The 20,483-nt window shown below is 36.2% G+C and overlaps 2 protein-coding genes across 10 annotated transcripts in view; one reads left to right on the top strand and one right to left on the bottom strand.

Annotated features, from left to right (window-relative positions):
* The window catches only part of HACL1 (2-hydroxyacyl-CoA lyase 1), a 33,000-nt gene extending 32,356 nt beyond the window's left edge, over positions 1-644 (bottom strand). For 3 of the 8 annotated variants that reach the window (XM_087892599.1, XM_087892601.1, XM_087892603.1), the window contains exon 1: positions 350-482. Coding sequence is in view for 2 of the 8 variants with exons in the window: in XM_034402194.3 (XP_034258085.1) it covers positions 350-433 (84 nt within the window). In the remaining 6 variants the exon portion in view is untranslated. Of the gene's footprint in view, positions 1-349 lie in introns of all 8 variants that reach the window. The other 5 variants (XM_087892602.1, XM_087892604.1, XM_034402194.3 and 2 more) reach the window with 4 other exon arrangements.
* Positions 322-19,964, top strand: BTD (biotinidase). Of its 2 annotated transcripts, none has more exons than XM_034402198.3 (4): positions 322-481; positions 17,033-17,243; positions 17,847-17,996; positions 18,735-19,964. In XM_034402198.3, the coding sequence occupies exons 1-4, from the start codon at positions 444-446 to the stop codon at positions 19,902-19,904; spliced, it is 1,569 nt and encodes a 522-aa protein (XP_034258089.1). In that variant the 5' UTR covers positions 322-443; the 3' UTR covers positions 19,905-19,964. The 2 variants fall into 2 exon arrangements, with proteins under 2 accessions (XP_034258089.1, XP_034258090.1); XM_034402199.3 differs by lacking the exon at positions 322-481 and adding an exon at positions 541-1,114.
* The last annotated feature ends 519 nt before the right edge of the window (positions 19,965-20,483 follow it).

The raw sequence follows: 20,483 nt of genomic DNA, 5'->3' as shown, positions 1-20,483 counted from the left end.
CCATTTAATTAAGATTAATAGCACTATGTCCTGATTCGCACAAGAAACATAATATGCTTTCTTTGTATTGATCCTATACAGTGTGTGAGTATACTCCACTGAGGCTTATTCAATAACCCGTCGTTAAACAAAACGCGTCAGAGGCAATCTCTTTTTAAATTTCACGAGCCAGAAGTTTTGTCCGTGCAGGGAAGGAGTCTGGCAGCGGCCCAGCGATCTACTACTGATGGCTTTGCCCGCTTCTTGGAATTGATTCCACAACTCAGCACCCCCTCGGCACTTTGAAATGGTCTTTCCCATTCCCCTGTTCAGGGTGAAGCCATACTCGGGAATCACCCAGCGCTCTTACTTGTGTCTTTAGGGACTCCGCGATGAGCTGAGCCCCGCTGACAACTTCATCTTCCTCCACCAGTACCAGATTTTGCGAGGCCATCTTCCGGACAATGGAGACAAGGACGATAGCCCCGCCATTTATGCTGAGGTATGTTTCTCTCGACCAATGGGAAAAACCTAGTCTAGGACTTGGAAAAAAAGCCAGCCATTGAAGAACTTGTGGGCGTGGCTTTATACGGATTCTTGTGAAACGGCGCAGCCCAAGGAATGTCAAGCAGCTCCCTCTGAATTTGACGGCTGGTCACGTGACAAGAGGACGTGTCAGATACAACTTTCTGATTGGCCGGCTTGTGCCAACCCGCTTCCCTTCATTATTTGCCAATCTGTTGGGAAATCTGTTGGGAAAGAGAAGGAGGAGGAGGAGGTCCAAGGTTTTTTAGTTCAGGAATCTGTGGAAGAAGTCAAAAGCAATGATTGTGTAATGCAATGTGCTTGAAATATGTTGCACGAAAGAAGGCGCACAATGAAAATGTGTTTTCTGACTTTCTTAAGCACTACAGCACTGAACCAAATTTATTAATTTGACTTATTTTTCTGATTTTACACAATCCTAGACGATAAATTGATCCAACCCGTTGGCTGCTACAGCGTGGTGCCAATCAGTGTGGTGTATGAGAACAGCTTAAATCTATAAATTTTCCATCCTATCCGGATTTCTATTACCAAATCCATAAATAAACTATCCTGAAATGCTGAACTTGAAGAATAATTTAAGAAACAGGTGAATGTAAAATTAGGGGTTAAAATCTGGATAACAGCTATTGCACACTCTCTTTGTATCATATCTAAGAAATTCAGAATAACATATATTATCCCAACACACATATTTCTTTCAGAGGAACAGATACTTTATTTATTATTTCATTTTTAAGGACATCCATCTCCATAGCAACTTTGTACAGTTTACAGATTTTTTAAAAATACAAATATATCAAGAAAAAAAGAAATTTCCAAGGCCTGAAGAACAAGCAGGTTTTTAGCAGTTTGCAGAGTCAAAAGGGTGGGAGCAAATATGGATTGGGAGGTGGGGGTTGATCCATGTGGTGAGTTTGACAGTTTATTGGAAATTGGATCTCTCTCCCTTCTACTCCAGAGGTTTATAATTCCCAGTCAGAATGCTTGTGAGGTATTTAGTAAAGCCAACAAACAAATATAAAACAAATGGAAGGAAAATAATTACCACAGAGAAGTCCTGGGGGTTTAAGTTACCAATAATTAGTTAACTTGAACAGTAAATGTAGCTGATTTCTATAATATTTTATGTCTTATTAACCTGAAGATGAAATGGGTAGATTATCACTTGTCAATACATAGGAAGGTTTTTTATAAAACAAAGCTGTTACCGATATAATGCCACAGATTTAAGTCAGATTTAAATCCATATAAAATTTTATTGAAGTTTTCTAAAATTCCCATTCTTCTTTGATTAGAAACAAACCTATCTGCATATATTGTAGTTGAGCATTTTTTTTAAAAAAAAAATCCTGCAGGACAAAAATATGTTAAAAACAACTTGGTGACATACAATAATACATTTTCCACATTTCTCCTTAAACGTTTATTTCAGTTTTAGTTGTTTACATTGCAACTTTTGCTGATTGTTTGAAAGGCAAGCAACCATGTACTTTCTTGCACAGAGCATTCTAGACCTGCTAACTATATATGGTATGTATTACTTTTCAGTTAGGTTTGGCCCCTTGTTTTTTCTATAATTTTTATTTCACTTACAGGGAGCAAATACCATTTTACCTGCTGTTTAGCCTGTTTTTATCACTAGTTTATGTTTTAACTCCATCAACATGAAAGATTGGCACTCAGTTTGACAAATCATGGCAAGTGCATTCAGGTTGTTGTTGTTGTTTTGCCTCAATTGACTGGTAGTTTTTTGAGATAAGAACATCTGGTTTTCCACTTGTCATACAGAATATGAAAAACAATTTCACATTAGCTACTAATAACATTAACCAGTAATAAAACAGTTTCATACTGTTCTGTTACTTGTGATAGTTGTGATTTTTTTTTACTTATTACATTTCAAAAAGTATGCCAGGATACAAAATCTGTAATCCTGCAAATACTGTAGTTGCCCATGGGTTATGTTTGCTGGACTTGTTATGATATATCTGTTGCAATATTTTCAGGATCAGACTCAATAATATTAGTAAGAGTTAAAGGTTTAAATATATTTCCTTTTATTTACAATAGGCATTCTATATTCACTGAATATTCACAGATAGAAGCAAGGAAAAGGGTGTAGGTGGCTCCTTATATATACAATGGGTGGAGCTATAAGTGGGAGTGGTGAATTATGAATACATTAAGAAGTGAAGAATAAGTTAACCCATGATACCCCGTTCATATATTATTTACACATTAGAGAATAAGGCATTTACATCTGACAAATCCCCCTCTAAATGCCGATTCGTTATACAACACCAATTACACTCAGATTCAGGACAATACAATACATACAACTTAGAAGTTAAATATTTGTGTTGCTTAGAAGGTAAAGGCTTTGTCAATATGTCAGCTAATTGTTCTGAGGTATCACAATGCACTGCTTTAATAAATCCATCCTGAGATAATTGTCTCACATGTTTAAATTTTATATCTATATGTCTGGACCTTTGTCCAATGGCATCAGATCTAGATATTTCAATAGCTGCTTTATTATCTTCATGCATAACAAAAGGCAAAACAGGTTTTTTCCAAACATCTGAAATTAAATCATTAAACCATACAAGGTTATTTGCAGCTTTGGATAAACAAACATATTCCTCTTCTGTCGTTGAAGTGGCCACTAGTTCTTGTTTACCAGTGTACCAGTAAACTGGACAGTCATTTAAGAGAAATATATAACCAGATGTACTTTTTCTACATGAGGTGTCTCCAGCCCAGTCTGCATCTGCATAACATGTAAGCTTTGGTTCTTTATTGTCTTTAGGTTCTAATATTAAGCAAAAGTCTAGTGTACTTTTCAGATATCTTAAAATTCTTTTAACAGCTTCCCAGTGATACATTGTTGGTTTGCTGACATGTCTGGATAATAGATTGAGTGGTAAGGCGATATCTGGTCTAGTCCAATTAGATATATAAAGAAGTGAACCTATGATTGATCTATAAAATGTGTTATCCTTGAATTCGGGGGAAGATTCATCAGTATTTCTTAGAAAATCAGTTTGCATAGGAGTATCACAAGGTTTGGCATTGTTTAAATTGCATTTATTTAAAAGTTCTACAATCTTATCTCTCTGAGTAAGTTTGAATCCCCTTCTAGTCTTATTAATTTGGACACCAAGATATTTGTTTACTTTACCTAGAGATTTTAACGAGAAATGTTCATTTAGTTTGGTTACAAAGGTTTCTCTTCTCTCTTTATGTTTTCCTATGTATAAAATGTCATCCACATAAATCAATACAAATTCAATGTAATCATCATCCTTTTTGACAAAAAAACAGTTATCAGCAGTTGTAGCATTGAAGTCCATGGTTCTAAGTACTTTCATTAAACAATCATACCATCGTTTACCAGATTGTTTTAACCCGTATAAACTCTTGTTTAACAACCAAATTTCATTTTTGTTTGTGTATTGACTGTGAGGTGCTCTTACGTATATTTCTTTATCTAGTTTAGCGTGTAGATACGCAGTCTGTATGTCGTATTGAAATACATCAAGGTTGAGTGCTGATGCTACCACTAGAGCTGTTTTGACACTCTCTGTTCTTACTGTGGGGGAATACGTGTCAGTATAGTCCTCCGGATATTTCTGTGCATAACCTTGTGCAACTAGTCTAGCTTTGTATAGAGTATTGCCTCCCTCTAAGTTCTTAATTTTGTATATCCACCTGGTACCAATAATTGTTTTATCCTTAGGTGCAATTGCAGGTGTAAATACATTTAATCCTTGTAAACTTTCCATCTCTTTTTTCATCGCTAATTCCCATTTTTCCTTTTCTTCACGAGGGAGTTTTAACACTTCCTCATATGTATTGGGTGTTGTTGGCTCACCATCCATATGCATTATGTAATCCTTGTATTTATTTGGCATTTGATTTCTGGTGTTTCTAATGGTTTTTTCAGGTTTACTATCGTTATCATGCAAATATCTTGCTTCCTTTTTTGTTAATGTGTCTGTCTTAATTTTGTGTTGACTATTTGTCCAAATTTTGGCTTTGTTCTTATTTTTGTTGATATTTTGCTTTTCTATGATCCCTTCTTCATGAGATTTTGTACCTTTACATTTATTTGGAAATATTTCATTAAGATGTAATTTAGACCAGTTAGCCTGTTCATGGAACACAGCTGTTCTGGAGACTATAAATTTGTTATTGTTATCAATGAATCTGTACCCTTTAGTACCGGTTTCATATCCCATAAATCTGAGTCTTCTGGATACGTTTTCTCCCTTTCTTCTTAATTGTTTAGGTATGTGTACGTCTGCAGTGACTCCAAATATATGCATGTGTGCTAATTTTGGTTTTCTATTATACATCACTTCATATGGTGTCTTATTTACAATGCTGGACCATGTTCTATTTTGTGTGTAATTTGAATAATGTAAGGCTTCTGACCAGAATTGTTTGCTTAAGCCAGCATCTTCCAATGTGCATCTAATCATGGTTTGTAATGTGGAATTTTTCCTCTCTGCAATCCCGTTCTGGAACGCAGAAAATGGACTAGATGTGTAATGTAACATTCCTTTGTCTTTTAACCATTGGGAGAATTCTTTAGACATGAATTCGCATCCCCTATCTGTCATAATTTGTTTTATTTTGATGTTGTGTTGTGTTTCTATGCGTTTGTAAAATTCTTTAAATTTTTGAAATGTTTCATCTTTGTGTTTTAATGTATAAACAAACCCATAGCGGCTATAATCGTCCACTATTGTCAGGAAGTAACGTTTTCTATAAGTGATTGATGGAGTTAATGGACCAACTAAGTACTAAATCAAAAATTTCGTTAGTTGATCTAGTAGATTTTCTTGGCCTGGGGCTAGTTTTTAGTTTTGTAGATTTACATACTGAGCATTCCAAATAGTTTTCACAATTTTTTATTTTAACACCTTCTGCGTGTTCAGTCATTTTTTGTACTACAGGAAAACTAGCATGTCCTAACTTCCTATGTAAGATGTGAGCACACTCATCATGAATTGGCTTACCTATTTTTGGTTTTTTTTCATTGTGTGCATCTTTGTGATCATGAGATGTTTTACACTCATCATTGTCACTATTGCTAATATTTTCATCATCTACTTCAATACAATCTTCCATATTTGAGTCAATGTTATGCAACCATTTTTCCTTAGTTATCAGATAAGGTAGGCCTCCTTTAATCATCACTGTGCCTATATTTATTTTATTCTTCTCCAAAATCGCTTTTCCTTTTGAAAAAACAATGTTAATGTCAGAATCTCTACTTAGTTTTATAGCACTTAGTATGTTATGAGGTATCTCAGGTATTAGCAATACCCCCTCTATTTTTCCTAGACCAGGCAAGGTTACATTCCCTCTACCTAATACTTGCACCTTTTCTTGGTTAGCTACCTTTATTACAAATTTATCTTCTGCAAATGAAGACAATATATTTTTGTTATTAGTGGTGTGATTAGTTGCTCCAGAATCAATAAGCCAATTATTGTTCTCATTTTGCTGTATGTTAGTGTTGTCTTGTTTATTTAGCCCGTTCAGTGAGCCAGATTTTCTATCTTTTGAATTATCTCTGCCCCCTCTATTCTCTTTGTAATTTGGTGGGCTCCTATATCTATGTCTATCTATGGAAGACTGTCTATAATTGTATTTGTTTCTATATTCTGACCTATGCCTTTCTCTTGAAATTTTGGGACAGTCTCTTCTATTGTGTTCCCTGGATCCACAATTGTGGCATTTAAATGTTTCATTATATTTTTCTTGGAAAGCTACTTTCCTATATGGTTTGTGTTCTGTGTGATTTCTAGAATGATTCCTTCTTGAATTGTCTTCTGCTATCAATTTATTGGATAGACTTTCTATGGATAAATATCCTAGATTGATAGTGTCTAAATGTGACATAAAATTGTCCCATGATGAATCAAGTGAGTTGATAATAACACTTTTCATTGTTTGGTCTGAAATCGCCTCCCCCCTCAAATGCAGCTCAGCTCTTATTTTGTTTAAATATATTAAATGCTCACTTATGGAAACCCCTGGTTTTACCCTAGATGAAAAGAAATCTTTAGACATCCTTGTGGTGGTAGCTACACTGTCACTGTGAAACAAATTAAACATGCATTGAATGATTTCTGAAACAGTCAGATTTGGCTTAATGCTATGATACATTGCAGGAGACACACTAGATATTATTAAGAAAAATGCTCTATGGTGTAAACAATCTATTTTTAGAGTCCAAGGTCTTTTTGGGGGACTAGTGATAAAAAATAATAAGTTTTCCTTCATAAAGACAACCTGGAGCTGTTGATACCATTCTTGCAAATTAACGCCATCAACCCCTAGCTTTGGGAAGTCACTGGGTAAATTTCCGACATTATTGTGTCCATTACTTACAACCTGAGGTAGTCCGTGGTCTCGCAAGTGTAGAAAATTGCAAAACGGCATGGAGATGCTCGCAACGAGTCTGCATGGTCTCCTCGCCAGTTCATGTCTTCCCGGACCGTCTGCGTAGTTTTGCGCATGCGCGTTGTCCATTTCTTCTTTGGAGTCGTCGTGGAAGGTTCTCTCCATTGTGGCTCGCTCGTTCTGCTCCTCTTCAGTTGAATTGGTCTCTGGTTCGATTTTGGGAGTCTTGACGACGGCGGCTGCTCTTCCTCTTCCCCTGAGGGCTTTGATGCTTGCTTCGGTCTGTGGCGTAGGGCGGTACCGGCAGGGCTCTCTGGGTTCGGGCGTCGGCGTCCTCGTAGTCAGGATGGGAGCGGGCAGGTCTTGAGGCATCGGCTTGCTCACTCGCTTCTTCGGTAGTTGTTTGTTAATTTTTAGTTTTGGCCCAAATGCAGCAAAAAGCGTTTTCATTGCTGATTTTATTTGGGAGTTTGTTGAATCATCTTCACTTTCTGATTCTGATTCTTCTGAGGAGTTTGAATCTTCTTTTTCATTTTCGTTGTTTGATAACGTTTTTTGCGCCAGAAATTTTGAATTGAGCATTTTGATTGGCTCTGCTTCGCTCACCCTGGAGGCCTGTTGAAACCAAGATGGCTGCCATTCAAAATTTCACGCGGGATCACCGTTTTTCTTCTTCGTAATGACTTTCTCTGCAGTCATATCACTCACTATTTTTGGGTCTTTAGACTTTTCATTAGTGATGTTTTTCTCTCTCGCTGCTCCGCTGTTCTTCAGCATATCTTGGAGTTTCGCGATGAGGCTTTCATCATTCTTCTGGCTCTTTAATAGTTTTAATATCTCTGACCTGAGTTCGTTATTCTCTATTTCGATTTCCTTCTGGTCATCAATTTCATCTATTATTTCTTCGTCTTCAGTGGTGTATTCTTCGGATTCTCTCGAAATTGCGTTTGTGGATTCGTTGATTATTTCTTGTTCTGTTTCCATTTCTTTGCTGTAGGCCCTGGTGTTGGGCCTATCTTTCTTAGACATTTTTAAGTTTTTTATTGAGTCAATTAACCATCCTCTGCTACCAGCTTGTTGCAATATTTTCAGGATCAGACTCAATAATATTAGTAAGAGTTAAAGGTTTAAATATATTTCCTTTTATTTACAATAGGCATTCTATATTCACTGAATATTCACAGATAGAAGCAAGGAAAAGGGTGTAGGTGGCTCCTTATATATACAATGGGTGGAGCTATAAGTGGGAGTGGTGAATTATGAATACATTAAGAAGTGAAGAATAAGTTAACCCCTGATACCCCGTTCATATATTATTTACACATTAGAGAATAAGGCATTTACATCTGACAATATCCTTGATAATATTTAAAAGGTCATTGATTCCCCATATTTGATATAAAGAAGCAACATTTTTGAATGCAGTTAGTATATGAAACAAACTTTTAAAATGTTAGTCTTCAACTGGAATGTGAATTTGCATATAGTTCCAGTTAAAACCATGGATTCTGCTCATATTTTTTAATGCATTTATTAAAGGGTTGGGATGCAGGGAGATGTTTACATAATAGCAAATGTCATCCTAATGTATGTAAGATCCCCATCCAATAATTTCTTGAGCTCAAACCTTATGTTTGCAGTCTGATACCAAAATCCAATCGATGGAAGAGTGCAAAGTAGAAGAACCAATAACTTACAAAGTCAGTGGGGTTAGATTTCCATTTCATCAAACAAGAATTTTAAAAACAATTTTCTTCTTTTGAAACTTAGCTAAGTGTTACTAAATCTACAATAATTAAATCAACTTGTTTTATAAATTTCATTAGAAATCACAACCATCTGTGCTAAGAAATTACTAAACTTCCCATCCTTTCAAGGTTGGTAAAATGAGGACCCAGATTGTTGGGGGCAATATGCTCACTGTGTAAACCTCTTAGAGAGGGCGGTATACAAGTCTAAGTGCTATTGCTAAGTATTATACACAGATTTTTTCAACAGTGTAAACACCTTTTTTCTTTCATTGCATGGCCTAACAAAGCCAATGTCAGCAGACTTTTGGCTAGAATCTTGGTAAGTTTTTTCCTTTTTTACGGAATTTCACCTTTATTTTCTTCCAGAAGTCTTTGATGCTGGAGGTCTTCATGACAATCATTATATAAGTATGAGTAGTTCTTATAATAATGTACTGCCATACTTGCTGTTCGGCCATTCTATGCTGCTAAAAGATTTTGCCCAAGCGATTTCCTAAGTATGGTAACAACTTCACTGACACAGGGCTAACAAGGTTCATGAAATAGCATATACTCCTACTTCTTTATATATTTTTTCTTTCTTTTATTTTTTTTAACTTTCCCCCCTTTATTACACCTTTTTTGTTTTATTTTTGTTTTTTGTTCTTTACTTTCTATTAGTATATTATATTAAGTTTTAATAAAAATATTTTTATTTAAGTTTTAATCAAAAATTATACATAAAAATAGTATATATTTCTAATATGCCTTCCTTACCATTGCAACAAGTAATTAAAAGTATGTCCTTTCTTTGGGCAGAAGAACATCATATATCACTTTTCTGTATAATCATATATTACATTACACACACTAGCTACATCTGCATCTTTTAACAGGTTCTGCACAAAGGAACATTTCTTCTTGTACTTAAGCTGTACAAACTCTTCTGTGTGTTCCCTAAAACAGCAGCTGGATTGTTCTCTTAGAGCAAGTAAATCAATTATCAGAAGAGGACGTTTTTACAGGAGGCCAGAACAGGGTAGCCAGAATTTACTTAAAAATAGCTTATGCTAATAATCACATTTGTTACAGTAGCATTTCCCAATTTAATACCTTCCTGATGTGTGGGGTGTACAACTGCCAAGTTTTGAGCTCACATTGTTTTGAAATTCTGGGTGCTGTAATCCCAAATCTTCTGGAGAATATTAGATTGAAAATGTGGTTTGAATATTAGGTGACATATATTTTTGCCCAAAATAACCATTCTGCTTTATTATCCCCTTGTTATATTATTGTATAACTTCTGTATTAAGAAAACTGTTTTAAATATTGAATTGATCTGTCCATTATGAAATGGACAAATAACTTTCCATGCTGTACTTCTTTGAAATTTCATTTGGTATTGTTGTTTTTGTATGTTGTTGGTTTCAGCTTTAGGTTATTTGAGGTTGGGGTTCTTATCACTAATGAAATTAGTGTCTATTTATTTACTACCACTGAACGTCCAAAATATACTATTTAATCCTATGTATATATGCCATATGGGTACATACATATTACATAGTATAGAGTGTGTATGTTGTTGTTGTTAGTTGCGAAGTTGTGTCCAACCCATTGCAACCCCATGGACAACGTTCCTCCAGGCCCTCTTGTCCTCTACCATCCTCTGGAGTCCATTTAAGCTTACGCCTTAAATTAAGGTGACCAGATTTTAACATTGGTAAAGAGGGACATTGTGGGCGTGGCTTATTTTGTGGGCGTGGCTAGCTGGTCATGTGACTGGGTGGGCGTGGCTAGCTGGTCATGTGACCGGGTGGCCATGGCTATGTCTATAGGGTAAGGTGAACAGATTTTAACATTGGTAAGAAGGACACCATTGTGGGCGTGGCTTATTGTGTGGGCGTGGCTTGGAGGCCATGTGACTGGGTGGGCGTGGCTACCTGGTCATGTGACCGGGTGGCCATGGCTATGTGTATAGGGACTACTCAGAGGGCTGAAAAGTCATTTCTGACAGGTCCTCACCTTTTGACTGGTCCTCACACTTATGACCATCCTCACATTTATGCCCGTGCAGCATTCTTAACAACCATGTCACTCATTTCACAACTGCTTCTCTTCAACAAGGTGACAAGATAGGGCAAAAATGTAAAATGTGAGGACAGTCGTAAGTTTGAGGACTGGTCAAAAGTGTGAGGACCAGTCAAAAATAACTTTTTCAGCCCTCTGAGTAGTCCATATGCACAAAAGGACTAACCAGAGAGCTGAAACAAGTCATTTCTGACAGGTCCTCGCACTTTTGACTGGTCCTCACACTTATGACCATCCTCACATTTATGCCCATGCAGCATTCTTAACAACCATGTCACTCATTTCACAACTGCTTCTCTTCACCATGATGACAAGATAGGGCAAAAATGTAAAATGTGAGGACAGTCATAAGTTCGAGGACTGGTCAAAAGTGTGAGGACCAATCAAAAATAACTTTTTCAGCCCTCTGAGTAGTCCATATGCATTAAAGAATTACAGCAATAGAGAGGGATGAAGGAATGGAAATTAGAGTAGGAGTGAGGGTAAGAGAGGGAGGAAGAGAGGAGGAGAAGGAGAAAGAAAGAGGAAGTAGGGAGGAGAAAAAGAGGGTGGGGGGAAGAGAAAGTAAGAAGGAAAGAAAAGAGAGAGGTGGTAGGTTTGAGGAGAAAGATTGCTGTACAATAAAAAAGATGAAAGGGAAGAAAGCCAACCCCAAGCAAATATAAAGATATTAAGATAAAGAATGAATTGTTAAACTTTAAAGAATAAAAGAGAACAAATATGAATAAATAGCAATAATTAGAAACACACATACAAACATACAATGTATTTTCTTTGAACAGAATATTTGGCTGGTTCACAAATTTAAACAGCGTTTAGTCATTTCAATTAAATTTACAATTTCTATATTTCCTTTTTGCCATATTTATTCCTCATCTATTTTTTAAAAAAACCAATATTACCCTTCATCCTCATCTCTAATCTTAATCAAATTCAATTTTTCCCTTCTATTCTATATTATACCCCTTCCCATTGTCATCTATTTTTATATCCATCCTCACATTGTTTAATTATGTAATTATGTAATACAGTTGTTTAATACAAATTCAACATTTTAATATAAATCAATTAGTTATAAAACTATCTTTTTTGTATATTAATCAATATGAACATGAATATTCCAATTATTTCCATGCAATCCAATTTCTTACAAATCAATTAATTATATTTACCAATAATAATAAACCAAATAATTTCTCCCATATATTCCTCCGAACCACAACTTAACCATTTCTGCTTTCAACACAATATACAATTAATAGTATCTCAATTATTACAATTCCCTAGTTAAATACAGCTTTTTTTCCTTTGTGTTTTAAAATCTTGAACTCTCCTCCTAAATTTCCCATTGTTTGCAGTTTTTCACCTACCTTTTTTGGGGAGGAAAAATAAAAATAAAAATAAATCTCTCTCTGCCTCATTTTGTCACGCTGCACCAAAGATCCTGGTTTCGGTTTCGTTTCTGAAGCTTAGCTAGGGGAAAAAAAAACTGCTTTACACTGATTGCCTGTAGGGCGGCCCTTTGAAGCCCCGGGCAAGAATTTAAACAGTTTTTTTTTCTTCTAGCCATCAGCTGGGGCTCAAGAAAAATCGGGACTTTTTTGAAACGCCGCGGGACGCGGGACAAATTGCTCAAAAGCGGGACTGTCCCGCCAAAAGCGGGACGTCTGGTCACCTTACCTTAAATGGCAAAATGGCAATTTGATCTCTAGTTCCTCTGCCTCTGAAATCCTGCCTGTACTTCTGGTAGTTCTCAATCCACATACTGCTGGAGTCTAGCTTGTAGGATTTTAAGCATAACTTTACTAGCATGTGAAATGAGTGCAATGGTACGATAGTTTGAACATTCTTTGGCATTGCCTTTCTTTGGAATTGGAATGTAAACTGACCTTTTCCAATCCTGTGACCACCATTGAGTTTTCCAAATTTGCTGGCAAATTGAGAGTAGCACTTTTACTGCATCATCTTTTAAGATTTTGAATAGATCAACTGGAATACCATCACCTCCACTAGATTTGCTGTTGCTCAGATTTCCTAAGGCCCCTTTAACTTCACATTCTAGGATGTCTGCCTCGAGGTCAGTGACCACCCCATCATGGTTATCAGGGACGTTAAGCTCGTTCTTGTATAGTTCATCTGTGTAATTTTGCCACCTCTTCTTAATCTCTTCTGCCTCTGTTAGGTCCCTGCCATTTTGGTCCTTTATCATGCCCATCTTTGCATGAAACGTTCCCTTCATATCTCCAATTTTCTTGAAGAGATCTCTGATCCTCCCTATTCTATTGTTTTCTTCTATTTCTTTGCACTGTTCATTTAAGAAGGCATTCCTATTTCTTCTAGCTATTCTCTGGAATTCTGCATTCAATTGGGTGTATCTTTCTCTTTCTCTCTTGCCTTTTGCTTTCCTTCTTACCTCAGCTATTTGCAAAATTTCCTCAGACAGCCATTTTGCTTTCTTGCATTTCTTTTTCTTTAGGATGGTTTTAGTTGCTACCTCTTGTACAATGTTGCGAACCTCCGTCCATAGTTTTTCAGGAACTCTGTCTATCAGATCTAATTCCTTAAATCTATTTGTCACCTCTACTGTATATTCATTTAGTTCATACCTGAATGGCCTAGTGCTTTTCCCTACTTTCTTTAATTTAAGCCTAAATTTTGTAACGAGAAGGTCATGATCTGATTTCTGTGTTGACCGTCTGGTGATGTCCATACGTAGAGTCGTCTCTGGGTTGTTGGAAAAGAGTGTTTGCTATGACCATTGTATTCTCTTGACAAAATTCTATCAGCCTGTGCCCTGCTTCATTTTGTACTCTAAAGCCAAACTTGCCTGTAATTCCGGTTATCTTTTGGCTTCCTATTTTAGCATTCCAATCCCCCAAGATGATAAGGACATCATTTTTTGGTGTTAATTCTATAAGGTGCTGAAGGGCTTCATAGACAGATCAGTTTCATCCTCTTCAGCACCAATGGTTGGGGCGTAGACTTGGATTACTGTGATATTGAATGGTTTGCTTTGGATTCGAACTGAGATCGTTCTGTCATTTTGGGGATTGTATCCCAGTATTGCTTTTCCTACTCTTTTATTGATTATGAAGGCTACTCCATTTCTTCTGAGGGATTCTTGCTCAGTAGTATACCTGATGGTCATCTGAATTAAATTCACCCATTCCTGTCCATTTTAGTTTGCTGATTCCTAAGATGTCGATGTTCAGTCTTGTCATCTCTTGTTTGACCACGTCCATCTTGCCTTGATTCATGGATCTTACATTCCAAGTTCCTATGGAGAAAAAATCTTTATAGCATCGGACTTTCCTTTCACCACCAGATGAATCCACAGCTGAGCGTCCTTTCGGCTTTGGCCCAATTCTTTCACTCTTTCTGGCGCTACTAGTACTAGCCCTCTGCTCTTCCCCAGTAGCATATTGGACACCTTCCTACCTGAGGGGCTCATTTTCCAGCATCATATCTTTTTGCCTTTTGGTACTGTCCATGGGGTTTTCATGTCAAAGATACTGGAGTGGTTTGCCATTTCCTTCTCCAGTGGGCCACGTTTTGTCAGAACTCTCTGCTATGACCTGTCCGTATTGGGTGGCCCTGCACGGCATAGCTCACAGCTTTATTGAGCTACACAAGCCCCTTCGCCACAACAAGGCAGTAATCAATGAAGGGGAGAGTGTGTATAGGCACACAAAAAGATACATTATCTACTATATATATTGTATTTGTATGTATACACACATACACACACACAGCTCTTCTAAAACTATACACATTCAACCTCACTTATTACATTTGGAAAAACACACCCAGAGTCCACTTTCTGCCACACATTTAATTATAACTTCTGTACATTAGAACATTACACACATCTTCACATGTTCTTCCCTAGCTTGCACATGACTGTTAGAGCCAGGAGAGGTCATGGATTGAGTAAAATGGGATGAAAGTCTCTTGTTTAGAAGCCAAAATTTTGGGCTCAATTATGGTCATAAGTCAAGGACTATCTCTGCCTTCCTCTGCATGGCAGCCTTGTTCTAATAAACTCTTTCTTTCTGGCAATTTCCCTCTCTGTTAGAGGCACCAAAATAATTCAGATAATGTAAGGTTTCCTGCTGCAGCCGTGGGTTGGACTAGATGACCTCTGAGATCCCTTCCAGCCCTAGATTGCTGTGCTTTTTCAAAATGTCTTCTGAAGCCACATCTAGTGCCAGGTTTTGTGGTGCTTTCTTCCTCTTCTTTCTCTCTCCCTCTCTCCCTTCCTTCCTTCCTCTTTCTTTCTTTCTTTCTTTCTTTCTTTCTTTCTTTCTTTCTTCTTTTTCTTTCTTTTTTCTCCTTTTTCTCCTTTTTCTTTCTTTCTTTGTCTCTTTTTTTTCTTTCTTTTTCTTTCTTCTCTCTCTCCTTCCTTTCTTTTTCTTTCGCTTTCTCTTTCTTTCTCTTTCTTTCTTTTCTCTCTCTGTGTCTCCCTTCTTTCCTCTTTCTTTCTTTTTCTTTATCTCTTTCTTTCTTTCTTTCTTTCTCTCTTACTTACTTTCTTTCTTTCTTGTCTCTCTCTCCCTTTCTCTTTCTTTCTCTTTCTTTCTTTCTTTGTCTCTCTCTCTCTCTCTTCCTTCCTTCGTCTTTCTTTCTTGTCTGTCTCTCTTTCTCTTTCTTAATACCCTATATGAGCCCTAGACTCCACCCACCACAAATGGATGGTTTCAGATTTTAAAACACTTTTTAAAAAATATAATAACCTGGTCTTCATTTTGACAAATTTATCCTTACCAGGAAAATTTAAGCATTTATGAGCTTCAAGTTAATCATATTTTTTAAAAAAAAAAGTTTTAACTTGTCAGTTAAGAGTGTTCTGTATTATGATAGATTTAGTCAACTGTATACTTTTGTTTGTATTTAATGTTTTACCTTTCTAATAAGTTTATTTTTTTAGATTTAAACATTTGCTTTTTAAAATGTGTTTAACTTTGTGTATTTTATATTTTTTAGCTTTTGAAATTGTTTACATCCCACCCTTCTTATACTAGTCTAGGACTGTAATAAAAATTTGATTTACTGATCTGTGAGTTGCATGTTCATGAAGGTTAATTATGCATTTATATATGAATTACCCAGACTCAGTCATTTAAGTATAGAGCTTTTCTAAAAAAAAAAAAAAAAAAAAAAAAAAAAAAAAAAGCTAAAATAGTTAGTGAATGAAGGACAGTGCTTTCAAATAGGCCTGAAGGAGAAGGAAGGGTGGGAGAACAGAAACTATTTCCCACAATCTGCATCATAAGATTTCCAACACCCTGAATCATAAGACTTTGCTTTGCAAATCAAAAGCTTCACTTAAATTTAAATACTTATTAACACAGCTGCCTGCAATTTACTGCTGGTTCGAATCTCTCCAAGGCTCAAGGTTGACTCAGCCTTCCATCCTTTCTAAGGTAGGTTAAATGAGGACCCAGTTTGTGGGGGCAATAAGCTGACTTTGTATAAATATACAAAAGTATGAAGGCTATTGCTGAACGCACTGTAAGCCGCCCTGAGTCTCCGGAGAAGGGCGGCATATAAATCAATTTTTTAAAAAAAAAAAAAATACTGAATATAGTCTGCTCTTTATATCTTTGAAGATGTTTCACTTCTCATCCAAGCTTCTTCAATTCAGAAGAAGCTTCTTGGATGAGAAACGAAAGGTCTTCAAAAAACAAAACCAAACCAGAAAGTTCAGTTGCCTCTTGAAAAAGCACTTTTGGGACAACCATGACCTGGATGACTGACAATCTCCATAGATACTGCTCTTTATACATATATTTTATTTTATCCTGAAGCGATCATAATTTTTGCTACTCTCATCTAATTACCTTACTTTACCTTTTATTGTTCGCATATTATGAAACACTATTACCACTTTTTTGTTTTAGACCCTAGAGATTAGTAATGTGCAGTTATTTGGCCCGATTCCTCCATGTCGAGCCTCCCAAAATTTAAAATCTTCAGGAAGAGCATCTTGCAGGTAGCACTGCTGAATATGAAACGTCAGCAAAATCCACCACTTTGCTCCTAAAATGGCCTAGGGGAACAATTTTTTTTTACATGCCACCCATAACATTATCCAAAGTGACTTTTAGTTATGAATTCGGGTTTTTTTGACCAGGGAGGAGAGAAGTCGACACTCCAGCAGAGTCAAGTTAGATAATTTCTGAATTTTTGACACCACAAGCTCAAAAGGTTCAACATTACTGATCTAGGATGTTGTTCGTTATGGTCATATTCATCTGCTTTCATTTTAGGTTCATGGCAAATGTCATCTTGTTTACTCTGGGTCATCAAGTTCTTTCCATAGATATTCAAAGAGGAAAACATTATGTTGCTGCTGTATATGAACATCATGCCATCCTGAATCCCAATCCAGTGGCCATCATTGATCGGCAAACTGCATTACAATTAATGAAGAGGAATCTAGACATTTATGAAGAGCAAGTAATTAATGCAGCAAAACAGGTAGAATATTAGTCTTTGCTATTTTTAATATAAAATTTGACTACCATTGGAAGTCAGTTGAAAATACCTTATTGCAACACTCTAAATTGGCACAGACCTAAATAACAGTGAACGGATTAGCTTCAATTTTATATCATAATACAGTAGTATTATTTAGCATATAGTAGTATTATAGTCATTAAGTTATTAAAATGTAGACTTCAGATATTTGGACTGTAAAAGACTATCATCTTGGCTTCTATTATGAGTTCCCAGAATCTTAGATCACCCTTGGTTTTTTTTTAGATTAATTAAAAATGTGACAGTTGAACAAGATGCCTTATATTTACTATAAGAGTTTGTTACATGTATCCTATAAAGTGCTTGAGGAAGTTGCATTCTGTGTCTGCATAAGATAGATTTGTTCATTTCCAAAATTAGTGTGTTTCACTAATTTCCATTTAATTTCCATTGAAATACAAATACAATGTATTAATTTGTCCATAATTATGAAATTATTTTTAATGAAAGCAATTATATGCCTTAAACTATAGCTATTTAATAAAGAAATAATTTTGTTTCACTATTAGCCTTTGGCTGATAAATATTTTTCGTAACTATTAGGGGGCCCAAATAATTATCTTTCCTGAAGATGGAATTCAAGGTTTCAACTTCACAAGGGCTTCCATTTATCCTTACCTGGATTTCATTCCAAACCTGGACTCTCTAACATGGAATCCATGCAAAGAATTTTACTTATTCAATGACACTGAGGTAATTTCTTTAATTAATGTAATTTTTTTCCTCTATTTTCTTAATGCACTCTTCCAAATAAAAATCATTTAAAAGCTAAAATTGTACCTACTGTATTTTTCAATGTATAAGACACATTCTTCCCCAAAAGTGGGTGGAAATGCCTGTGTGTCTTATACAGTGAAGCCCCGCCCACCTACCCCCCCCTTCAGCCTCTGCTTCCCAGCAATTTGCCTCCTTGCAGCAAACAGCAAACATGCCTGGTCAGCTTCAGCACAATCTGATTTAGCACGAGCAGTAGACGGTTGGAGCTACTTCCTGGAATATCGCCTATCAGCTGTTCCAGACTGCGAGGATTGCCACCGCCCATCGTCACTGCTGCTTATCGCCACATCTGTGCACCCCATTTTTGGCCTCTGTGCTTTCAGCCCGTTCCAGGCGGCGGGGATTACTGCCACCGCCTATCCAGGAGGCAAATCCTACCGCCAATCAGCTGCTCATGTAAATCAAGCTATGCTGAAGCTGACCAGGCTGATTGCTGTTTGCTGCAAGAAGGCAAAATGTTGGGAGACAGAGGCAGATTTTTTTTTCTTGTTTTCCTCCCCAAATGCAAGGTGTGTCTTATAGATTGGAGCGTCTTATAGTCCAAAAAATAAGGTAATTCAATAGTCAGTTAACACAATACTGTAGCTCAGTGTTTTTCTTTTTTATATATGACAACATTCTAATTTAATATTTAAAAAACTTTTGCTTTTATAGGTTCTCCATCAACTCAGCTGTATGGCGTTGAAAAATCAAATATTTTTAGTTGTAAATTTGGGAACTAAAGAGCCCTGCATGCAAAGTGATCCACACTGTCCACCAGATGGAAGGTATCAGTTTAATACCAATGTAGTACTTAATGACAATGGCATACTCATAGCCAGATACAGAAAACAAAACCTATACTTCGAGTATGCCTTTAATACTCCACCAGAGATTGATTATACAGTTTTTGATACACCTTTCGCAGGCAGATTTGGAATCTTTACTTGCTTTGATATTTTATTTTATGAGCCAACTGTAACCCTTATAAAGCAATACAACATAACCCAGGTCGCATATCCTACTGCATGGATGAATCAACTTCCACTTTTGTCTGCTGTAGAATTTCAACAAGCTTTTGCAACTGCTTTTAAAATAAACCTTTTGGCAGCAAATATCCATCATCCTGACTTGGGCATGACAGGCAGTGGTATATATACACCATCAAAATCTTTCACTTATTATGATATGGAAAGCATTAATGGGAAACTTATAGTTGTAGAAATTCCAGTTATTACATCATATCATGAAACTAATATGGAAAACAATGCAATATCCCACAATAGTCAAAAGAGTTCTTTGAATTTTTATATAGAGAAACAGATTTGCCATAAAGATCAAGAAATTGACTGTAAAATAGAAGAAAAGCCATCCCAAGAATTTTATGGAATAATGATGTATGATAATTTTACCTTAATGCCCATACTAAATGCAGAAGGAAATATAGAAGTTTGTTCCAATACACTTTGTTGTAATTTAATCTATAAGCAATTAGAAAAAACAAATGAACTTTATGTTTTAGGAGTTTTTGATGATTTGCATACAGTACATGGAACATACTATGTTCAAGCCTGTGTATTAGTAAAATGTGGTGGACTTAACTATTCTACCTGTGGGCAAGAAATCACAGAGGCATCTGGATTGATAGATTTTCAGCTCCAAGGAAATTTCAGTACTACTTTTATCTTTCCTCTCTTGCTAAGATCTGGCGTCACTCTAGACTTTCCTGACTATTTGGGATGGGAAAAAAAATCCTATGTCATGTACAAAATGGGAGGATCTTCTGGTTTAATAACAGCTGGCCTATATGGACGTTGGTATGAGAGGGACACAAATAATTTTTGATAGAATAATGTCTCAAAATTATTACTGCAAGAACCCAATAAATATTCTTCGATGTTATTATTCAAAGCCTTTGGACTTTTATTACACATATATAGTACATGGAACATACTATGATTAAAGTTGAATTATTTCATCAAAATGCCTTGTCCATTAGACCATTTCACAGGTGTGGCTTCAATGTAGCAGAATATGCCATCTCTGACATCAGGGAATGGGAGTGACTCAACCATTATATTGCAATTAGGAACATTGTGCCTTTGGAATAATCAGCTATCTTTCCCCTCATAGTCAATGCTTCTCTTCCAACACTTTCCTTTGTTTGATATCTATCCCTTGTTCTTGTTCGAGAATTGCTTTCTTATACTGGTCTACCTTGTAGATCTGACAACTGTTGTTTGCACTGTATTGATTTTTGAAATTGTAGACACATCACAGAATCTGAATATATTTCTAAGACTTTTATTGCTACCATACCAAGTACTAGTTGGCAGCGTAATACTTAATTATGGTTCGTTTACCATTACAAATATCATTCCTTGACTGTTGGATACTAATTAGTAAACAGTATATTTTTTATTT

This window comes from Pantherophis guttatus, chromosome 4 (assembly GCF_059756535.1).
Source record: "Pantherophis guttatus breed Tessera chromosome 4, ASM5975653v1, whole genome shotgun sequence".
In the NCBI taxonomy this organism is placed as follows: domain Eukaryota; kingdom Metazoa; phylum Chordata; class Lepidosauria; order Squamata; family Colubridae; genus Pantherophis; species Pantherophis guttatus.
This window is presented reverse-complemented; position numbering and strand designations above follow the sequence as displayed.